Raw genomic sequence first — 22,058 nt, 5'->3', positions numbered from 1 at the left:
CACCTCCACCTCCCATCAGGAGGGAACCTCCACCTCCCATCAGGAGGGAACCTCCACCTCCCATCAGGAGGGAACCTCCACCTCCCCCTCCCATCAGGAGGGAACCTCCACCTCCCATCAGGAGGGAACCTCCACCTCCCATCAGGAGGGAACCTCCACCTCCCATCAGGAGGGAACCTCCACCTCCACCTCCCATCAGGAGGGAACCTCCACCTCCCATCAGGAGGGAACCTCCACCTCCCATCAGGAGGGACCTCCACCTCCCATCAGGAGGGAACCTCCACCTCCCATCAGGAGGGAACCTCCACCTCCACCTCCCATCAGGAGGGAACCTCCACCTCCCATCAGGAGGGACCACCTCCACCTCCCCATCAGGAGGGAACCTCCACCTCCCATCAGGAGGGAACCTCCACCTCCCATCAGGAGGGAACCTCCACCTCCACCTCCCATCAGGAGGGAACCTCCACCTCCCATCAGGAGGGAACCTCCACCTCCCACCAGGAGGGAACCTCCACCTCCCACCAGGAGGGAACCTCCACCTCCCATCAGGAGGGAACCTCCACCTCCACCTCCCATCAGGAGGGAACCTCCACCTCCCATCAGGAGGGAACCTCCACCTCCACCTCCCATCAGGAGGGAACCTCCACCTCCCATCAGGAGGGAACCTCCACCTCCACCTCCCATCAGGAGGGAACCTCCACCTCCCATCAGGAGGGAACCTCCACCTCCCATCAGGAGGGAACCTCCACCTCCCATCAGGAGGGAACCTCCACCTCCCATCAGGAGGGAACCTCCACCTCCCATCAGGAGGGAACCTCCACCTCCACCTCCCATCAGGAGGGAACCTCCACCTCCCATCAGGAGGGAACCTCCACCTCCACCTCCCATCAGGAGGGAACCTCCACCTCCCATCAGGAGGGAACCTCCACCTCCACCTCCCATCAGGAGGGAACCTCCACCTCCCATCAGGAGGGAACCTCCACCTCCCATCAGGAGGGAACCTCCACCTCCACCTCCCATCAGGAGGGAACCTCCACCTCCCATCAGGAGGGAACCTCCACCTCCCATCAGGAGGGAACCTCCACCTCCACCTCCCATCAGGAGGGAACCTCCACCTCCCATCAGGAGGGAACCTCCACCTCCCATCAGGAGGGAACCTCCACCTCCACCTCCCATCAGGAGGGAACCTCCACCTCCCATCAGGAGGGAACCTCCACCTCCCATCAGGAGGGAACCTCCACCTCCCATCAGGAGGGAACCTCCACCTCCCATCAGGAGGGAACCTCCACCTCCCATCAGGAGGGAACCTCCACCTCCCATCAGGAGGGAACCTCCACCTCCCATCAGGAGGGAACCTCCACCTACACCTCCCATCAGGAGGGAACCTCCACCTCCCATCAGGACGGAACCTCCACATCCACCTCCCATCAGGAGGGAACCTCCACCTCCCATCAGGAGGGAACCTCCACCTCCACCTCCCATCAGGAGGGAACCTCCACCTCCCATCAGGAGGGAACCTCCACCTCCCATCAGGAGGGAACCTCCATCCACCTCCCATCAGGAGGGAACCTCCACCTCCCATCAGGAGGGAACCTCCACCTCCCATCAGGAGGGAACCTCCACCTCCCATCAGGAGGGAACCTCCACCTCCCATCAGGAGGGAACCTCCACCTCCACCTCCCATCAGGAGGGAACCTCCACCTCCCATCAGGAGGGAACCTCCACCTCCCATCAGGAGGGAACCTCCACCTCCCATCAGGAGGGAACCTCCACCTCCCATCAGGAGGGAACCTCCACCTCCCATCAGGAGGGAACCTCCACCTCCACCTCCCATCAGGAGGGAACCTCCCACCTCCCATCAGGAGGGAACCTCCACCTCCCATCAGGGGAACCTCTCCACCTCCCATCAGGAGGGAACCTCCACCTCCCATCAGGAGGGAACTCCCACCTCCACCTCCCATCAGGAGGGAACCTCCACCTCCCATCAGGAGGGAACCTCCACCTCCACCGCCCATCAGGAGGGAACCTCCACCTCCCATCAGGAGGGACACCTCCACCTCCCATCAGGAGGGAACCTCCACCTCCCATCAGGAGGGAACCTCCACCTCCCATCAGGAGGGAACCTCCACCTCCCACCAGGAGGGAACCTCCACCTCCCACCAGGAGGGAACCTCCACCTCCCATCAGGAGGGAACCTCCACCTCCCATCAGGAGGGAACCTCCACCTCCCATCAGGAGGGAACCTCCACCTCCCATCAGGAGGGAACCTCCACCTCCCATCAGGAGGGAACCTCCACCTCCCATCAGGAGGGAACCTCCACCTCCCATCAGGAGGGAACCTCCACCTCCCATCAGGAGGGAACCTCCACCTCCCATCAGGAGGGAACCTCCACCTCCCATCAGGAGGGAACCTCCACCTCCCATCAGGAGGGAACCTCCACCTCCCATCAGGAGGAAACCTCCACCTCCCATATGGAGGGAACCTCCACCTCCCATATGGAGGGAACCTCCACCTCCCATCAGGAGGGAACCTCCACCTCCCATCAGGAGGGAACCTCCACCTCCCATCAGGAGGGGAACCTCCACCTCCCATCAGGAGGGAACCTCCACCTCCCATCAGGAGGAACCTCCACCTCCACCTCCCATCAGGAGGGAACCTCCACCTCCCATCAGGAGGGAACCTCCACCTCCCATCAGGAGGGAACCTCCACCTCCCACCAGGAGGGAACCTCCACCTCCCACCAGGAGGGAACCTCCACCTCCCATCAGGAGGGAACCTCCACCTCCCATCAGGAGGGAACCTCCACCTCCCATCAGGAGGGAACCTCCACCTCCCATCAGGAGGGAACCTCCACCTCCCATCAGGAGGGAACCTCCACCTCCCATCAGGAGGGAACCTCCACCTCCCATCAGGAGGGAACCTCCACCTCCCATCAGGAGGGAACCTCCACCTCCCATCAGGAGGGAACCTCCACCTCCCATCAGGAGGGAACCTCCACCTCCACCTCCCATCAGGAGGGAACCTCCACCTCCCACCAGGAGGGAACCTCCACCTCCCACCAGGAGGGAACCTCCACCTCCCTCACTCCATAGCTGCTCTCCTCCTTACCTGGCTTCTCCAACAAGATGCCATTGTGACTACGTCGATCTACACCAGGCAGTGTTTCTGTGTTCCAATACATATATTCCCCGTTTCTAGAAGGTTCAGAATTTAAGTGCGTCTTTGGTATAAAATCTGTCTCATTGTCGTCAGAGCAGTGCCTTGTCTTTCAGAGATGGCCTCTGTTAAAATCCTCCCGTTGTTTCATATTATCCCAGATTAGCATTCGGACGACGTTACATTTTGAACCAATTCTCTGCAGTAGAGAAGCTGTTCTCTCTTCCATATAAAGCAGTTAGTTATTCCTGTCAGCTCCAAAGCACTTCCTCAAACAGGAAGTGTCAGAATATCTCACAGTAAAGAACAACAACAAGACCGTCCCGACTCCTGTAGTTAATAAACCAATCCAGTTGGTCCATTACCGTCCTTGCCCGGTGAGGAGCTTCCCAATCACAGAGATACGTATGAGACTAGTAAATAAACTAGACAATCTGAAATGACTCCAGTGGTGCTGCTCAGACAAGACACCTTAACATGTGCTCAGCAAGAGAGAAACTGAGAACAGGAAAGGAGAGGATCTACATCCCTGACAGAGAGCGAGGGAGGAGGGGCTGGCTTGGCTGACGGTGATCCCTCTCTCTCTGCTGTGATAATGATCTCTCTCTCCCATGCCCTCCCCCTCTCCTTCCCTTTTTGTGTTACAGCCTGAATTTAAAATGGATTAAATTGAGATTTTGTGTCACTGGCCTACACACAATACTCCATAATGTCAAAGTGGAATTATATGTTTTTAGAAATGTTTACAAATTATTTAAACATGAAAATCTGAAATGTCTTGAGACAAAAAGTATTCAACCCCTTTGTTATGGCAAGCATAAGTAAGTTCAGGAGTAAAAATGTGCTGAACAAGTCACATAATAAGTTGCATGGACTCACTCTGTGTGCAATAATAGTGTTTAACATGATGTATGAATGACTACCTCATCTCTGTACCCCACACAAACAATTATCTGTAAGGTCCCTCAGTCGAGCAGTGAATTTCAAAAACAAATTCAACCACAAAGACAAGGGAGGTTTTCCAATGCCTTGCAAAGAATCTACCAATTGGTGAAAAAAATAAAATTAACAACACATTGAATATCCCTTTGAGCATGATGAAGTTATTAATTACACTTTGGATGGTGTATCAATACACCCAGTCACTACAAAGATACAGGCGTCCTTCCTAACTCAGTTGCCAGAGAGGAAGGAAACCGCTCAGGGATTTCACCATGAGGCCAATGGTGACTTTAAACAGTTACAGAGTTTAATGGCTGTGATAGGAGAAAACTGAGGATGGATCAACAACATTGTAGTTTCTCCACAATACTAACCTAAATGACAGAGTGAAAAGAAGGAAGCCTGTACAGAAAATATTCCAAAAACATGCGTCCTGTTTGCAATAAGGCACTAAAGTAGAACTGCAAAAGAATTGGCAAAGAAATTAACTTTCTAAGTCCCGTGTAGCTCAGTTGGTAGAGCATGGCGCTTGCAACGCCAGGGTTGTGGGTTCGATTCACACGGGGGGCCAGTACGAATAAAGTATGAAAATGTATGCACTCACTACTGTAAAATGACTCAAATTAGGAAGAATACAAAGCATTATGTTTGAGGCTAATCCAACAACACATCACTGAGTACCACTCTTCATATTTTTAAGCATGGTCATGGCTGATCATGTTATGGGTATGCTTGTCATCAGCAAGGATAAAAAGAAACTGAATGGAGCAAAATCCTAGAGGAAAACCTGGTTCAGTCTGCTTTCCAACAGACACTGGGAGACAAATTCACCTTTCAGCAGGACATGAATGTTTTACAAACGTTAAAATGTTTCTTGCCCTTTCACAGAGTATTTTGTGTAGATCACTGACAAAAAATTTAAATTAAATACATTTTAATCCTACCTTGTAACATAACAAAATGTGGAAAAGGTCCATGGGGTGTGAATACTTTCTGAAGGCACTGTATGTGCCATAAACCAAATCAAATCAAATGTTATTGGTGTATTGGTGTAGACTTACAAGGCCATTCCCAACAGTGCAGAGTTAAAAAGACACAGAAACCAAAACAAAGAGCCCATTCAGTGGAGGGAGAGGAGAGGAGAGGAGAGGAAGGGCAGGGCATTTTGAGTATTTGGGGAAATACATGTCAGAGCCATGATGACATGTTGTGTAGATATATATATATATATATATATAGATATAGAGAGAGAGAGAGAGAGAGAGAGAGAGAGAGAGAGAGAGAGAGAGAGAGAGAGAGAGAGAGAGAGAGAGAGAGAGAGAGAGAGAGAGAGAGAGAGAGAGAGAGAGAGAGAGAGAGAGAGAGAGAGAGAGAGAGAGAGAGAGAGAGAGAGAGAGAGAGAGAGAGAGAGAGAGAGAGAGAGAGAGAGAGAGACAGAGAGAGAGACAGAGAGAGAGAGAGACAGAGAGAGAGACAGAGAGAGAGAGAGACAGAGAGAGAGACAGAGAGACAGAGACAGAGAGACAGAGACAGAGAGACAGAGAGACAGAGAGACAGAGAGACAGAGACAGAGAGACACAGAGAGAGAGAGAGAGAGTTAGAGACAGAGAGACACAGAGAGAGAGAGAGAGAGTTAGAGAGAGAGAGAGAGAGAGAGACAGAGAGAGAGAGAGAGAGAGAGAGAGAGAGAGAGAGAGAGAGAGAGAGACAGACACACAGAGAGAGGAGAGAGAGAGAGAGAGACAGACACACAGAGAGAGCGAGAGAGTTAGAGAGAGAGAGAGAGACAGAGACAGAGAGAGAGAGAGAGAGTTAGAGAGAGAGAGAGAGAGAGACAGAGCGAGAGACAGAGACAGAGAGAGAGAGTTAGAGAGAGAGAGACAGAGACAGAGAGTTAGAGAGAGAGAGACAGAGACAGAGAGACAGAGAGAGAGACAGAGAGACAGAGCGAGAGAGAGAGAGACAGAGCGAGAGAGAGAGAGACAGAGCGAGAGAGAGAGACAGAGACAGAGAGACAGAGAGAGAGAGAGAGAGATGACGAAAGACAAAGCGCTTCTCAGATACGAGTGTGGCAGGAATGACAAGAAAAGAGAGAAGGTGAGAAAGAGAGAGGGACAAATAGATGAGAGTCAGACAGCTCAGCTGACTGGTTACTGGAACAGCTACAGGGGACAAAACAGGGTGACCTCAGTGTGACCTCAGTGTGACCTGTGTCTCAGGTGCATCATCACAGTTGAGAGACATTATCCCATTAAAGGATTAATCATTTATTCATTCAGAAATGTATCAAGCAACGTAAAACAACCATACTGTTCACAAAGTAGACCGGATCTGATGGATGTATAACTGTAGATCATTAAAACTATTTTTCAGGAGAATGTGTAAACCTTTTATCATTTCCAGGGGAATTTGTAATTTACTGTGTAACTTCGCTACCCTGAACCTTCCCGGACAAATGTTAACTGTGATCCTAGATAGAATGATCCCATTTGGAGATTGCTGTGGGGGCCAGACTGTTTGGCATGACAACGACCAAACAGCAGGAATCAGGCTCTAGAGCACGGACAGATCTGGAGTTATCTGGAGTTATAATCCTATTAGTTCGATTGGCTGAACTCCAAACATGTGACCTACACAGCTCTCGGTTTCCATGTGTTCTACATCTCTATTTCCTGGTCCTCAGCTCTCGGTTTCCATGTGTTCTACATCTCTATTTCCTGGTCCTCAGCTCTCTGTTTCCATGTGTTCTACATCTCTATATCCTGGTCCTCAGCTCTCTGTTTCCATGTGTTCTACATCTCTATTTCCTGGTCCTCAGCTCTCTGTTTCCATGTGTTCTACATCTCTATTTCCTGGTCCTCAGCTCTCTGTTTCCATGTGTTCTACATCTCTATTTCCTGGTCCTCAGCTCTCTGTTTCCATGTGTTCTACATCTCCATTTCCTGGTCCTCAGCTCTCTGTTTCCATGTGTTCTACATCTCTATATCCTGGTCCTCAGCTCTCTGTTTCCATGTGTTCTACATCTCTATTTCCTGGTCCTCTGCTCTCTGTTTCCATGTGTTCTACATCTCTATTTCCTGGTCCTCTGCTCTCTGTTTCCATGTGTTCTACATCTCTATTTCCTGGTCCTCAGCTCTCTGTTTCCATGTGTTCTACATCTCTATTTCCTGGTCCTCAGCTCTCTGTTTCCATGTGTTCTACATCTCTATTTCCTGGTCCTCTGCTCTCTGTTTCCATGTGTTCTACATCTCCATTTCCTGGTCCTCAGCTCTCTGTTTCCATGTGTTCTACATCTCAATTTCCTGGTCCTCAGCTCTCTGTTTCCATGTGTTCTACATCTCTATTTCCTGGTCCTCAGCTCTCTGTTTCCATGTGTTCTACATCTCTATTTCCTGGTCCTCAGCTCTCTGTTTCCATGTGTTCTACATCTCTATATCCTGGTCCTCAGCTCTCTGTTTCCATGTGTTCTACATCTCTATTTCCTGGTCCTCAGCTCTCTGTTTCCATGTGTTCTACATCTCTATTTCCTGGTCCTCTGCTCTCTGTTTCCATGTGTTCTACATCTCCATTTCCTGGTCCTCTGTCTGTGACTGGACACAATGAGAAGGATTCGATGACCTGGGATCCAGTTGTTGGTTGCAGATGGTGAATAGGATGAGGATCCTAAAAATAAACCTTTATTTTACAACAATAAAGTTATATGTTACGGGTCAACCGAACAGAACAGCCATCTCTGAAACCGGGATTGATTGAGTGTATTGTTGTTGGTGTAAGGTCCTTGCTATTTGACACAGAAACACTGCCTGTCGAGCATGTACAGTCGACCACCTGTTTAATCGGCAGTAGTATCCCTTGAATAACAGGACCATTTTAAATCAACCCACAACCCCAAGTGTATTCCCGTCATTGATACTGTTGAAACAAGCTGCTCATCCCTGTAGAATGGTACATAGACTGCAGGGGTAGCCATCAGGAGCAGGGGGAGGGAGAGACAGGGAGGGATGAGGGGGCAGGAAGTAGGCCGAGCAGGGGGAGGGAGAGACAGAGAGGGATGAGGGGGCAGGAAGTAGGCCGAGCAGGGGGAGGGAGAGACAGAGAGGGATGAGGGGGCAGGAAGTAGGCCGAGCAGGGGGAGGGAGAGACAGAGAGGGATGAGGGGGCAGGAAGTAGGCCGAGCAGGGGAGGGAGAGACAGAGAGGGATGAGGGGGCAGGAAGTAGGCCGAGCAGGGGGAGGGAGAGACAGAGAGGGATGAGGGGGGCAGGAAGTAGGCCGAGCAGGGGGAGGGAGAGACAGAGAGGGATGAGGGGGCAGGAAGTAGGCCGAGCAGGGGGAGGGAGAGACAGAGAGGGATGAGGGGGCAGGAAGTAGGCCGAGCAGGGGGAGGGAGAGACAGAGAGGGATGAGGGGGGCAGGAAGTAGGCCGAGCAGGGGAGGGAGAGACAGAGAGGGGATGAGGGGGGCAGGAAGTAGGCCGAGCAGGGGGAGGGAGAGACAGAGAGGGATGAGGGGGCAGGAAGTAGGCCGAGCAGGGGGAGGGAGAGACAGAGAGGGATGAGGGGGCAGGAAGTAGGCCGAGCAGGGGGAGGGAGAGACAGAGAGGGATGAGGGGGCAGGAAGTAGGCCGAGCAGGGGGAGGGAGAGACAGAGAGGGTTGAGGGGGCAGGAAGTAGGCCGAGCAGGGGGAGGGAGTGAGAGATTGAGATGGAAGGCGGGAGAGGCATGCAACATGCAAGAGGATGCTTGAGAAGAAGACCAACATGCCTCCCTCTCATGGTCTGTATAAGTCATCATTGCAGTATCACATTATGATAACTACAGTCTTAGATATACCGTATAACACTAATCTATAGAACTATCTTAACCTATAGGAGATAAAAAAAAACATCTAACCTGTCAACGACTTAAGGACATGACATCAGCAGACGGAGAGGGGGGTGGGGTTAAAAAGCAGCCAATCACATAGAACCTGATTGCATGCAGGAGCAAGTAGAGAAGTGACGGAGGAGGAGTCACCTTGGTCAGCAAGTGAGAGGGCTTCCCTGCTATATTCTGCAGAATCATGGAGGTTTCCCAGTCCAGATAGGAGTGCTTGGTAAAGAAGAGAGGAAAGAGACAAGGAACATCTGTCAAATCAGTGATCGTTAACGAATACACCTGTGCATTTCAACGTGTTGTGGAAGCATTTGTGAAAGCACAGAAAAATCAAAGGTGTGATCAAGATGAAATGGAAAAAAAGAGACAAGAAGATGTTAATCATCCCAAAGCTGTGGGGAAAACACTTCTCCCTGTTTTACTACCTTCCTCAATGTCTTCTCCAGCAAATACAATCATACAGTCGGAGACCAACACTGGTTACGAGTTCAAACCAGAAAGGAAGGAGCTTAGCAGGCTGTTGAGGGAAGTGATGTTGGCACAGGGGGTATCCAGAAACACACTGGTGCTGTTCTATAACTCATGTCATTACTGCTGTACCCTGCCTATAGAGACACTACTGTTTACACTGCTGTACCCTGCCTATAGAGACACTACTGTTTACACTGCTGTACCCTGCCTATAGAGACACTACTGTTTACACTGCTGTACCCTGCCTATAGAGACACTACTGTTTACACTGCTGTACCCTGCCTACAGAGACACTACTGTTTACACTCCATGGACCCTGCCTACAGAGACACTACCCTGCCTACAGAGACACTACTGTTTACACTGCTGTACCCTGCCTATAGAGACACTACTGTTTACACTGCTGTACCCTGCCTATAGAGACACTACTGTTTACACTGCTGTACCCTGCCTATAGAGACACTACTGTTTACACTGCTGTACCCTGCCTATAGAGACACTACTGTTTACACTGCTGTACCCTGCCTATAGAGACACTACTGTTTACACTGCTGTACCCTGCCTATAGAGACACTACTGTTTACACTGCTGTACCCTGCCTATAGAGACACTACTGTTTACACTGCTGTACCCTGCCTATAGAGACACTACTGTTTACACTGCTGTACCCTGCCTATAGAGACACTACTGTTTACACTGCTGTACCCTGCCTATAGAGACACTACTGTTTACACTGCTGTACCCTGCCTATAGAGACACTACTGTTTACACTGCTGTACCCTGCCTATAGAGACACTACTGTTTACACTGCTGTACCCTGCCTACAGAGACACTACCCTGCCTACAGAGACACTACCCTGCTTACAGAGACACTACCCTGCCTACAGAGACACTACCCTGCCTACAGAGACACTACCCTGCCTACAGAGACACTACCCTGCCTACAGAGACACTACCCTGCCTACAGAGACACTACCCTGCCTACAGAGACACTACCCTGCCTACAGAGACACTACCCTGCCTACAGAGACACTACCCTGCCTACAGAGACACTACCCTGCCTATAGAGACACTACCCTGCCTACAGAGACACTACTGTTTACACTGCTGTACCCTGCCTATAGAGACACTACTGTTTACACTGCTGTACCCTGCCTATAGAGACACTACTGTTTACACTGCTGTACCCTGCCTATAGAGACACTACTGTTTACACTGCTGTACCCTGCCTATAGAGACACTACTGTTTACACTGCTGTACCCTGCCTATAGAGACACTACTGTTTACACTGCTGTACCCTGCCTATAGAGACACTACTGTTTACACTGCTGTACCCTGCTTATAGAGACACTACTGTTTACACTGCTGTACCCTGCCTATAGAGACACTACTGTTTACACTGCTGTACCCTGCCTATAGAGACACTACTGTTTACACTGCTGTACCCTGCCTATAGAGACACTACTGTTTACACTGCTGTACCCTGCCTATAGAGACACTACTGTTTACACTGCTGTACCCTGCCTATAGACACTACTGTTTACACTGCTGTACCCTGCCTATAGAGACACTACTGTTTACACTGCTGTACCCTGCCTACAGAGACACTACTGTTTACACTGCTGTTCGCCACTCACTATAATGATGCTGACACTCACTATAAGCACGGTCACAAGCAGACTGCAGACAAAGGCTTCTCACCACAAAACAAGCATAATGGAGAAACGCCACTCATCCACTGTTGTCAGACTGTAAAATAGCTCCAGCTCTTAATATGTATTTACCCTAAATGTTTTATATTTGTTTTTTAATCACATTTTAACAATTCAGTTTCCATCATGAAAAAAATGCCCTGAAAGTGTTATTTTACATTTTAGTCATTTAGCAGACGCTCTTATCCAGAGCGACTTACAGTTAGTGAGTGCATACATTTTTCATACTGGCCCCCCGTGGGAAATGAACCCACAACCCTGGCGTTATGTATTCTATCTATGCCATTTGTTCTGTATTCTATACAGTGAGGGAAAAAAGTATTTGATCCCCTGCTTATTTTGTACGTTTGCCCACTGACAAAGAAATGATCAGTCTATCATTTTAATGGTAGGTATATTTGAACAGTGAGAGACAGAATAACAACAACAAAATCCAGAAAAACGCATTCCAAAAATTTTATAAATTGATTTGCATTTTTATGAGGGAAATAAGTATTTGACCCCCTCTCAATCAGAAAGATTTCTGGCTCCCAGGTGTCTTTTATACAGGTAACGAGCTGAGATTAGGAGCACACTCTTAAAGGGAGTGTCTCTTCCAGAGATTTGAGACTGGGACGGAGGTTCACCTTCCAGCAGGACAATGACCCTAAGCATACTGCTAAAGCAACACTCAAGTGGTTTAAGGGGAAACCTTTAAATGTCTTGGAATGGCCTAGTCAAAGCCCAGACCTCAATCCAAATGAGAATCTGTGGTATGACTTAAAGATTGCTGTACACCAGCGGAACCCATCCAATTTGAAGGAGCTGGAGCAGTTTTGCCTTGAAGAATGGGCAAAAATCCCAGTGGCTAGATGTGCCAAGCTTATAGAGACATACCCCAAGAGACTTGCAGCTGTAATTGCTGCAAAAGGTGGGGGGGTGAATAGTTATGCACGCTCAAGTTCTGTTTTTTTGGCCTTATTTCTTGTTTGTTTCACAATACAAAATATTTTACATCTTCAAAGTGGTAGACATGTTGTGTAAATCAAATGATACAAACCCCCCAAAATCCATTTTAATTCCAGGTTGTAAGGCAACAAAATAGGAAAAATGCCAAGGGGGATGAATAATTTTGCAAGCCACTGTATATGCCATGTGTTCTGTATTCTATATATGCCATGTGTTCTGTATTCTACATATGCCATGTGTTCTGTATTCTACATATGCCATGTGTTCTGTATTCTATATATGCCATGTGTTCTGTATTCTATATATGCCATGTGTTCTGTATTCTATATATGCCATGTGTTCTGTATTCTACATATGCCATGTGTTCTGTATTCTACATATGCCATGTGTTCTGTATTCTACATATGCCATGTGTTCTGTATTCTACATATGCCATGTGTTCTGTATTCTACATATGCCATGTGTTCTGTATTCTACATATGCCATGTGTTCTGTATTCTATATATGCCATGTGTTCTGTATTCTACATATGCCATGTGTTCTGTATTCTACATATGCCATGTGTTCTGTATTCTACATATGCCATGTGTTCTGTATTCTACATATGCCATGTGTTCTGTATTCTATATATGCCATGTGTTCTGTATTCTATATATGCCATGTGTTCTGTATTCTATATATGCCATGTGTTCTGTATTCTACATATGCCATGTGTTCTGTATTCTACATATGCCATGTGTTCTGTATTCTACATATGCCATGTGTTCTGTATTCTACATATGCCATGTGTTCTGTATTCTACATATGCCATGTGTTCTGTATTCTACATATGCCATGTGTTCTGTATTCTACATATGCCATGTGTTCTGTATTCTATATATGCCATGTGTTCTGTATTCTATATATGCCATGTGTTCTGTATTCTACATATGCCATGTGTTCTGTATTCTATATATGCCATGTGTTCTGTATTCTGTATATGCCATGTGTTCTGTATTCTATCTATGCCATGTGTTCTGTATTCTATATATGCCATGTGTTCTGTATTCTATATATGCCATGTGTTCTGTATTCTATCTATGCCATGTGTTCTGTATTCTACATATGCCATGTGTTCTGTATTCTATCTATGCCATGTGTTCTGTATTCTATCTATGCCATGTGTTCTGTATTCTATATATGCCATGTGTTCTGTATTCTATATATGCCATGTGTTCTGTATTCTATATATGCCATGTGTTCTGTATTCTATATATGCCATGTGTTCTGTATTCTATATATGCCATGTGTTCTGTATTCTACATATGCCATGTGTTCTGTATTCTATATATGCCATGTGTTCTGTATTCTATATATGCCATGTGTTCTGTATTCTATATATGCCATGTGTTCTGTATTCTATATATGCCATGTGTTCTGTATTCTATATATGCCATGTGTTCTGTATTCTATATATGCCATGTGTTCTGTATTCTATATATGCCATGTGTTCTGTTTAGAAGTGAGTCATTTCTTATGCTATTTTGAAATGTAAATTCATCATTTCTTCAGTTTTATCTGTGAGCAAGAATCAATAAACGTATACTGATAATCAAACTCATACAGAGATTTTTAATTGGAATGTAGGTTAATTATAATAATTTTCTATGGGGTTGAGATCTGGAGACTGGCTAGGCCACTCCAGGACCTTGAAATGCTTCTTACGAAGCCACTCCTTCGTTGCCCGGGCGGTGTGTTTGGGATCATTGTCATGCTGAAAGACCCAGCCACGTTTCATCTTCAATGCCCTTGCTGATGGAAGGAGGTTTTCACTCAAAATCTCACGATACATGGCCCCATTCATTCTTTCCTTTACACGGATCAGTCGTCCTGGTCCCTTTGCAGAAAAAACAGCCCCAAAGCATGATGTTTCCACCTCCATGCTTCACAGTAGGTATGGTGTTCTTTGGATGCAACTCAGCATTCTTTGTCCTCCAAACACGACGAGTTGAGTTTTTACCAAAAAGTTATATTTTGGTTTCATCTGACCATATGACATTCTCCCAATCCTCTTCTGGATCATCCAAATGCACTCTATCAAACTTCAGACGGGCCTGGACATGTACTGGCTTAAGCAGGGGGACACGTCTTGCACTGCAGGATTTGAGTCCCTGGCGGCGTAGTGTGTTACTGATGGTAGGCTTTGTTACTTTGGTCCCAGCTCTCTGCAGGTCATTCACTAGGTCCCCCGTGTGGTTCTGGGATTTTTGCTCACCGTTCTTGTGATTATTTTGACCCCACAGGGTGAGATCTTGCGTGAGCCCCAGATCGAGGGAGATTATCAGTGGTCTTGTATGTCTTCCATTTCCTAATAATTGCTCCCACAGTTGATTTCTTCAAACCAAGCTGCTTACCTATTGCAGATTCAGTCTTCCCAGCCTGGTGCAGGTCTACAATTTTGTTTCTGGTGTCCTTTGACAGCTCTTTGGTCTTGGCCATAGTGGAGTTTGGAGTGTGACTGTTTGAGGTTGTGGACAGGTGTCTTTATACTGATAACAAGTTCAAACAGGTGCCATTAATACAGGTAACGAGTGGAGGACAGAGGAGCCTCTTAAAGAAGAAGTTACAGGTCTGTGAGAGCCAGAAATCTTGCTTGTTTGTAGGTGACCAAATACTTATTTTCCACCATAATTTGCAAATAAATTCATTAAAAATCCTACAATGTGATTTTCTGGAATTTTTTTCCTCAATTTGTCTGTCATAGTTGACGTGTACCTATGATGAAATTACAGGCCTCTCTCATCTTTTTAAGTGGGAGAACATGCACAATTGGTGGCTGACTAAATACTTTTTTCCCCCACTGTATGAATGTTGAGTCAGCTCAAGCAAACCATATAGTGCCATGTATGCTGTAACGGACAGACACATTATTGCCACAACACTTGAGGCACAATCAAATAACAATTCATAATAAATCGCAGGTGCATTAATAAGCACATGAACGAGCAAAGGAGAGGAGATGGAGAAAGGAGAGGAGAGCAAAGGATGCAGACTAGTAGAAGGACCCAAACAAGGATAATATACAGTAAGCTAGAGCCAGGGAGGATGCTGTGAGATTGCCCACCCGTCCGCCTGCCTGCCTTGCCTGTCTGCCCATGTTCTGAGCTAGTCTCTGCCTGCCTGCCTGCCTGCCTGTCTGCCCATGTTCTGAGCTAGTCTCTGACTGCCTGCCTGCCTGCCTGTCTGCCCATGTTCTGAGCTAGTCTCTGCCTGCCTGCCTGCCTGCCTGCCTGCCTGCCCATGTTCTGAGCTAGTCTCTGACTGCCTGCCTGTCTGCCTGTCTGCCCATGTTCTGAGCTAGTCTCTGACTGCCTGCCTGCCTGCCTGCCTGCCTGCCTGTCTGCCCATGTTCTGAGCTAGTCTCTGACTGCCTGCCTGCCTGCCTGTCTGCCCATGTTCTGAGCTAGTCTCTGACTGCCTGCCTGCCTGCCTGTCTGCCCATGTTCTGAGCTAGTCTCTGACTGCCTGCCTGCCTGCCTGTCTGCCCATGTTCTGAGCTAGTCTCTGACTGCCTGCCTGCCTGCCTGTCTGCCCATGTTCTGAGCTAGTCTCTGACTGCCTGCCTGCCTGCCTGTCTGCCCATGTTCTGAGCTAGTCTCTGACTGCCTGCCTGCCTGCCTGTCTGCCCATGTTCTGAGCTAGTCTCTGACTGCCTGCCTGCCTGCCTGTCTGCCCATGTTCTGAGCTAGTCTCTGCCTGCCTGCCTGCCTGTCTGCCCATGTTCTGAGCTAGTCTCTGACTGTCTGCCTGCCTGCCTGCCCATGTTCTGAGCTAGTCTCTGCCTGCCTGCCTGCCTGCCTGTCTGCCCATGTTCTGAGCTAGTCTCTGCCTGCCTGCCTGTCTGCCCATGTTCTGAGCTAGTCTCTGCCTGCCTGCCTGCCTGCCTGTCTGCCCATGTTCTGAGCTAGTCTCTGCCTGCCTGCCTGCCTGTCTGCCCATGTTCTGAGCTAGTCTCTGACTGTCTGCCTGCCTGCCTGTCTGCCCATGATCTGACTGCCTGCCTGCCTGCCTGTCTGCCCATGTTCTGAGCTAGTCTCTGCCAAATGGAATCTCCTCATCTTAATCTCCCTCACTCATCCTGAGTTGATTCATCCTCTCAGCTCACACTTCTGGCAGATACTGAAGCCAGCCGGCCTCAGAGAATGACAGGCCTTGGCTGCTAAGACAGACTGCAATCAACTTGGTAGGGAGTGTCTGTCTGTCTGTCTGTCTGTCTGGCTGTCTGTCTGTCTGTCTGGCTGGCTGGCTGGCTGGCTGGCTGTCTGTCTGGTGTAGATTGATTTGGCAGAGAGGAGAGAGTTCCTACTGTTTGTAATCTTGATAAACTAGGCCATGACTGTGGAGTGCCAGAACTGGGGCTGTTCTCTTTATACATTCAGTTGAGTTCTAAGCAGATAAAGCATAAGTCATTTCAGTAATTGACACACTGAGCTGCCATGCAGTGAGCCGTCTATCAGGCAGAGGGTGGGAAAACAGCCATAGCTGCTCACAGTCTCTCACCTGCTAGTCACATTCACTCACTAGCTGGTCACACTCTCACTAGCTGGACACACTCTCAATAGCTGGAGAGTGCTCGTCACATTCACTCACTAGCTGGTCACACTCTCAATAGCTGGAGAGTGCTCGTCACATTCACTCACTAGCTGGACACACTCTCAATAGCTGGAGAGTGCTCGTCACATTCACTCACTAGCTGGTCACACTCTCTCACTAGCTGGTCACACTCTCTCACTAGCTGGTCACACTCTCTCACTAGCTGGTCACACGCGCTCACTAGCTGGTCACACGCGCTCACTAGCTGGTCACATGCGCTCACTAGCTGGTCACACTCTCTCACTAGCTGGTCACACTCTCTCACTAGCTGGTCACACTCACTCACTAGCTGGTCACACTCACTCACTAGCTGGTCACACTCTCTCACTAGCTGGTCACACTCTCTCACTAGCTGGTCACACTCTCTCACTAGCTGGTCACACTCTCTCACTAGCTGGTCACACTCTCACTAGCTGGTCACACTCACTCACTAGCTGGTCACACTCACTCACTAGCTGGTCACATTCACTCACTAGCTGGTCACACTCTCTCACTAGCTGGTCACACTCTCACTAGCTGGTCACACTCTCACTAGCTGGTCACACGCGCTCACTAGCTGGTCCCATTCACTCTCTAGCTGGTCCCAGACGGTTGTTATGGGACGGTTGTTATGGGACGGTTGTTATGGGACGGTTGTTATGGGACCTATTTACTGAAGAATGTGTCAGTTGTTTATGATTGTGTTTTGCTTTGTGTGTATTGTTGTGTATAATAATGTGTATTGTTGTGTATAATAATGTGTATTGTTGTGTATAATAATGTGTATTGTTGTGTATAATAATGTGTATTGTTGTGTATAATAATGTGTATTGTTGTGTATAATAATGTGTATTGTTGTGTATAATAATGTGTATTGTTGTGTATAATAATGTGTATTGTTGTGTATAATAATGTGTATTTTAATGTGTATATGAATGTGTAGTTTAAGATATTAATGTATACAGGGCTCATCTGGAAAAGAGACCTTGGTCTCGGCATTGACTCCCTCTCAAAATAAAAAAAAGAATTCACTAGCTGGTCCCATTCCCTCACTAGCTGGTCCCATTCCCTCACTAGCTGGTCCCATTCCCTCACTAGCTGGTCCCATTCCCTCACTAGCTGGTCCCATTCCCTCACTAGCTGGTCCCATTCCCTCACTAGCTGGTCCCATTCCCTCAACAATGTCAACACACTGGTAGAGAAGAGACTAAGGGTGAAGTACATCTTGATCTAAAACTAAAACCCCTTTACTTCCTCGTAACCACAACAGAACAAGGCACTATGTCATTTCAAGTTAGGAGAACTTGTGCTGCTGCGAAGTGTAGTTTGTTTTCCCAGAGAAATAACTTTTACTCTACAACTTGGTCCTCGTTGTTTAACTGTGAGAGCTGGTGAAGCGTGATAGTCTTTCCTGCAGTCTTTAACCTCTAAAAGTCTAAGCCGTTGGGGGGGGCTTGTACTACCATGGATCATTTAGCTAATTTATTTACAATTTTAAAGACCCGTTTAAGTGTCCAAAACAAATATACAACAATTATTTGATAAAATATTGCATTTGGCATTTACTACTAAAGCCCATAGAAACACATTGAATAACACTTTCACAAAAGGCAATAAAGACAGTAAAAAAATGTATCATAAGGAATAAGGTTTTGAAGTGTCTAGGATGTTTTTTATTTTATTTTTTAAATCTTTATTTTAACATGGAAAAACAGACTGAGACGTGGATCTCTTGTACGGCTGTGCCCTGTGTAAACATGTTGACATGTACTGTTTTAGACATACAGACAAGAACATTTCAAACATACAAAACAAAAAACACAATTCAACAGAAACAATCACAGACAACATCATATTGATCCTCCATAACATTTTTAAAATGGGCAAGGGACACCAGAGTGTCTAACTTAAGTTGGATCTGCAGTTTGTTCCATAAATAAGGTGCAAAGGAACTGAAGGCAGTCCTACCCAACTCTGTGGAGACCACAGGAGTCTCTAATGTAATCCACATCTGTGATCTGGTTTTAAAATTAGTATATCTAGTGGAAATTAATGATGATATATATGGAGGTAGTTTTAAAAGAAGTGCTTTATAAATAAACAAGAGAGCATGTTGCTCTCGCCTCACAGATAGAGAGGCCCAACCCACATGTTGATATAGGAAACAGTGATGAGTTTTGTAACTATCACCCGTGATAAACCTGAGTGCACAATGGTAAATAGCATCCAGTGGTTTTAATGTGTTTGCCGATGCATGCATATAGATAATATCACCATCATCTAAAACGGACATAAAAGTAGCCTGCACAATTTGTTTTCTATTTACGGAGGACAGACAAGCCCTGTTTCTGTAAAGGAACCCTATCTTGAATTTGAGCTTTTTTCCCCAATTCAGTAACATGTTTTTTAAAAAGAAAGCCTATCATCTAACCATACCCCTAAGTATTTATATGCAGAGACCTGTTTGATTTGAGTACCATCCAAGCTAGTGATTACAAAAGTGTTTCTAATTGAGAGTTTAGACCTAGAAAAAACATGACATTTGTTTTCTTAGCGTTTAAAACAAGTTGAAGCTGTAAAAGAGACCCCTGTAGTATCCAACTGCATTAAAGCTTGGTCCGCTGTTGGAGCGATAGAGGACATCACTGGGTCATCTGCATATCAATGAAATTTACAATATCTGACATCACCACCAATGTTGTTTATATAAAGTGAGAACAATAGTGGGCCAATTATTGAACCCTGAGGGACCCCTTTAAGTAACTGTAAGGGGTCAGACTTGACCCCGTCGACCATGACGGCCTGAGTTCTATCTTTAAATAGTCCTAAAACCATCGACAGGCATCAGTGCCTATAGATGACAGCTTACTCAAAAGGATAGCATGGTCTACAGTGTCAAAAGCTTTTGACAAATCTCCAAACAACGCAGCACAGTGCTTTCTATCATCTAAGGCATTTGCAATATCATTTACAACAAGCAGAGTGGCCGATGTGGTACTGTGTTTAGATCTAAAACCAGATAGATTGGGGCTAAAAATACTGTTAACAGAAAGAAAAGATTGTAACTGTTTGTTGACTATAGATTCTAGGATCTTTGCCAGACAAGGGAGCCTAGAGATGGGTCGATAGTTATCCAAATCACTACCGTCACCTCCCTTATGTAATGGCAGAACAAAAGCTGCTTTCCACACCTTAGGGATATTTCCTGTGCTTAATGTTAGATTAAAAAATGTGTGTCACCTGAACCAGCAATGATAGGTGCAGCACACTTAAGTAAGTACGGGTCTAAATTGTCAGCGCCTAAGGATTTCTTAGTATCAATGGCACACAGGGCAGCTAGAACCTCTGCTTCAGTTATTTTCTGGAAACTAAAAACAGGGTTACCATTTTCCAGAGTAACGGTTGAAAAGCAAGACGTAAAATCAACTAACTGGCCAGTACCACAATTTTCTTTTCAAATAAAAAACCAACAGAGATGAAATGCTTATTAAAAGCATCACAAATATCATTTTTTTTCACTTAGAATACAGGAGTCTGAGATAATTTGCTTAGGAAGAGAAACAGCAGAATTCCCCCGTTTCAGTGAATTAACGGTTTTCCAGAATTTTGCAGGATCTCCTGCAGAATCTGTCATAGCATTAAGGAAGTTATTTGATTTTGCCTTTTTGACAGCTGCAGTACATTTATTTCTCAATTGCCTAAAAAAACAGCCAATCAAGCTGGAGTACCTGTTTTCCTCGCCAAGGCCCAGGCCCGATTCTTTTGCAGAAAAAGACCTGACAATTCAGGAGAGAACCAAGAACTGGTTCGGTTTCTTACTCTGTGATTCTTAAGCGGGGCGTGTTTATCAGACATAGAGGGAACAGTAGAAGAGAAAAAAGCAAGGGCTAGAACCGGGTCCAGAAAGCAGCAAGTGGATAAAAGCTCAGAGTGATATAAGTCAAGGATAAAAGCTTGCTGTGAGAAATGTTTATAATTTCTCTTAGAGATGATACAGGGATCAGAGTGTTTCAGCCTGGTATCTCTAATACAAGCAATAGAGCAATGGTCACTGATATCATTTGAAAAAACCCCACTGGCTGTGTATTTATGGGGGGTATTTGTTAGAATAATGTCTAGTAGAGTAGATTTGACTGGATTCTTCAAGTTGGTTGGTTTAGTTATCAGCTGAGTTAGATTTAGCTCAGTACAAATATCTTTTAATTTATCGGATACTGGTGAAAGCCAATCCAGGTTAAAATCTCCCAAAATCAGTAATTCAGAGTTTGCATAGTTAGACAGTATATCAGATAATTTGCATAGAGTACAAGGAGGAGCTGGGGGGGGGGCGATATACCCCTGCTAGAGTTAAATGAGCATTATTACCAAGTACCACATTTAAAACTAGACATTCATATTGCTTTGGGACAGAGGTTGATATGGACACAAGAAACATTTAAGCAGCATTTTACATAAATCGCGATACCACCACCTCTACCAACTCTATCAGCTCTATAAATATTGTACCCAATCAACTGAATATCTGAATCAGGCACAGAATCATACACAGCCACGATTCAGATACAATCAGTACGTCAACATTTGATTGTGAGACCAAAATGTCAATAAAGTCCAACTTTTGGATCAGGCTTCTAGCATTCAAATGAATTATTCCAATGCCATTGCTACGGGAATTCATATCAGATGGAGTATCCAAGGTAGCACCGGAAGCTGCACTGAATGAGCAATAAACCATTTTTCGGGCTATTGACATAGCTCCATTTGATGGGGACAAGATTACTACTAACAATACCTCTCTGCATGTAAGTAGTATTCGCAATACGGTGATTGGACAATAATCTGGGAATTGCAGAAAGGTTGTTAGCTGAAGTTTGTTCCATATTTGCAATTGAGGGACTAATTAATGAAACTGGGAGAGGAGCATTGAACATAGTGTGATAGGGGAGCGTACAATCCCAAAAGTCAACCCCCGAAAAGACAACGTCAGGTATCAAAGGCTCTACATGAGGCAAGAGTAAGAGACGTGTTGGTGGAGAGGATGCTGGAGCCATACCTGTTAAGATGGAAAATGTCCAGAAGAAATAGACCTGGTCGGTCTGTAAAAGCTGCAAAGTTATCCACAAAAGGAATTCCCATGGTGCAGCAGTATCCCTTAAGCCAGGTGTGTAATTGGCGTATACGACTAAAAACCATATCCGTGGGGATGGAAAAGGTCCGGAAACAGATTCCAGCAGCGTATTTATCAACGTTTTAAAATCGTCTCTCAATTTCTCTGACTGCTGGAGTTTAATGTCATTTGACCCAACGTGGACAATGACAGTTGAAGCGGCGGAGTGCTTGCT

General features: G+C 46.5%; 1 protein-coding gene across 1 annotated transcript in view; it reads right to left on the bottom strand.

Moving 5' to 3' along the window:
- LOC121537106 (ras-associated and pleckstrin homology domains-containing protein 1-like) overlaps nucleotides 1-22,058 on the bottom strand; it is a 217,519-nt gene that overhangs the window by 47,594 nt on the left and 147,867 nt on the right. Inside the window, 1 exon segment of the mRNA XM_041844881.2 lies at nucleotides 9,115-9,189. Within this exon segment, the coding sequence (XP_041700815.2) occupies nucleotides 9,115-9,189 (75 nt within the window).

Source organism: Coregonus clupeaformis, chromosome 23 (assembly GCF_020615455.1).
Source record: "Coregonus clupeaformis isolate EN_2021a chromosome 23, ASM2061545v1, whole genome shotgun sequence".
NCBI classification, from domain to species: domain Eukaryota; kingdom Metazoa; phylum Chordata; class Actinopteri; order Salmoniformes; family Salmonidae; genus Coregonus; species Coregonus clupeaformis.
The sequence above is the reverse complement of the archived record's forward strand: the minus strand, read 5'-3'. Positions and strand labels throughout refer to the sequence as shown.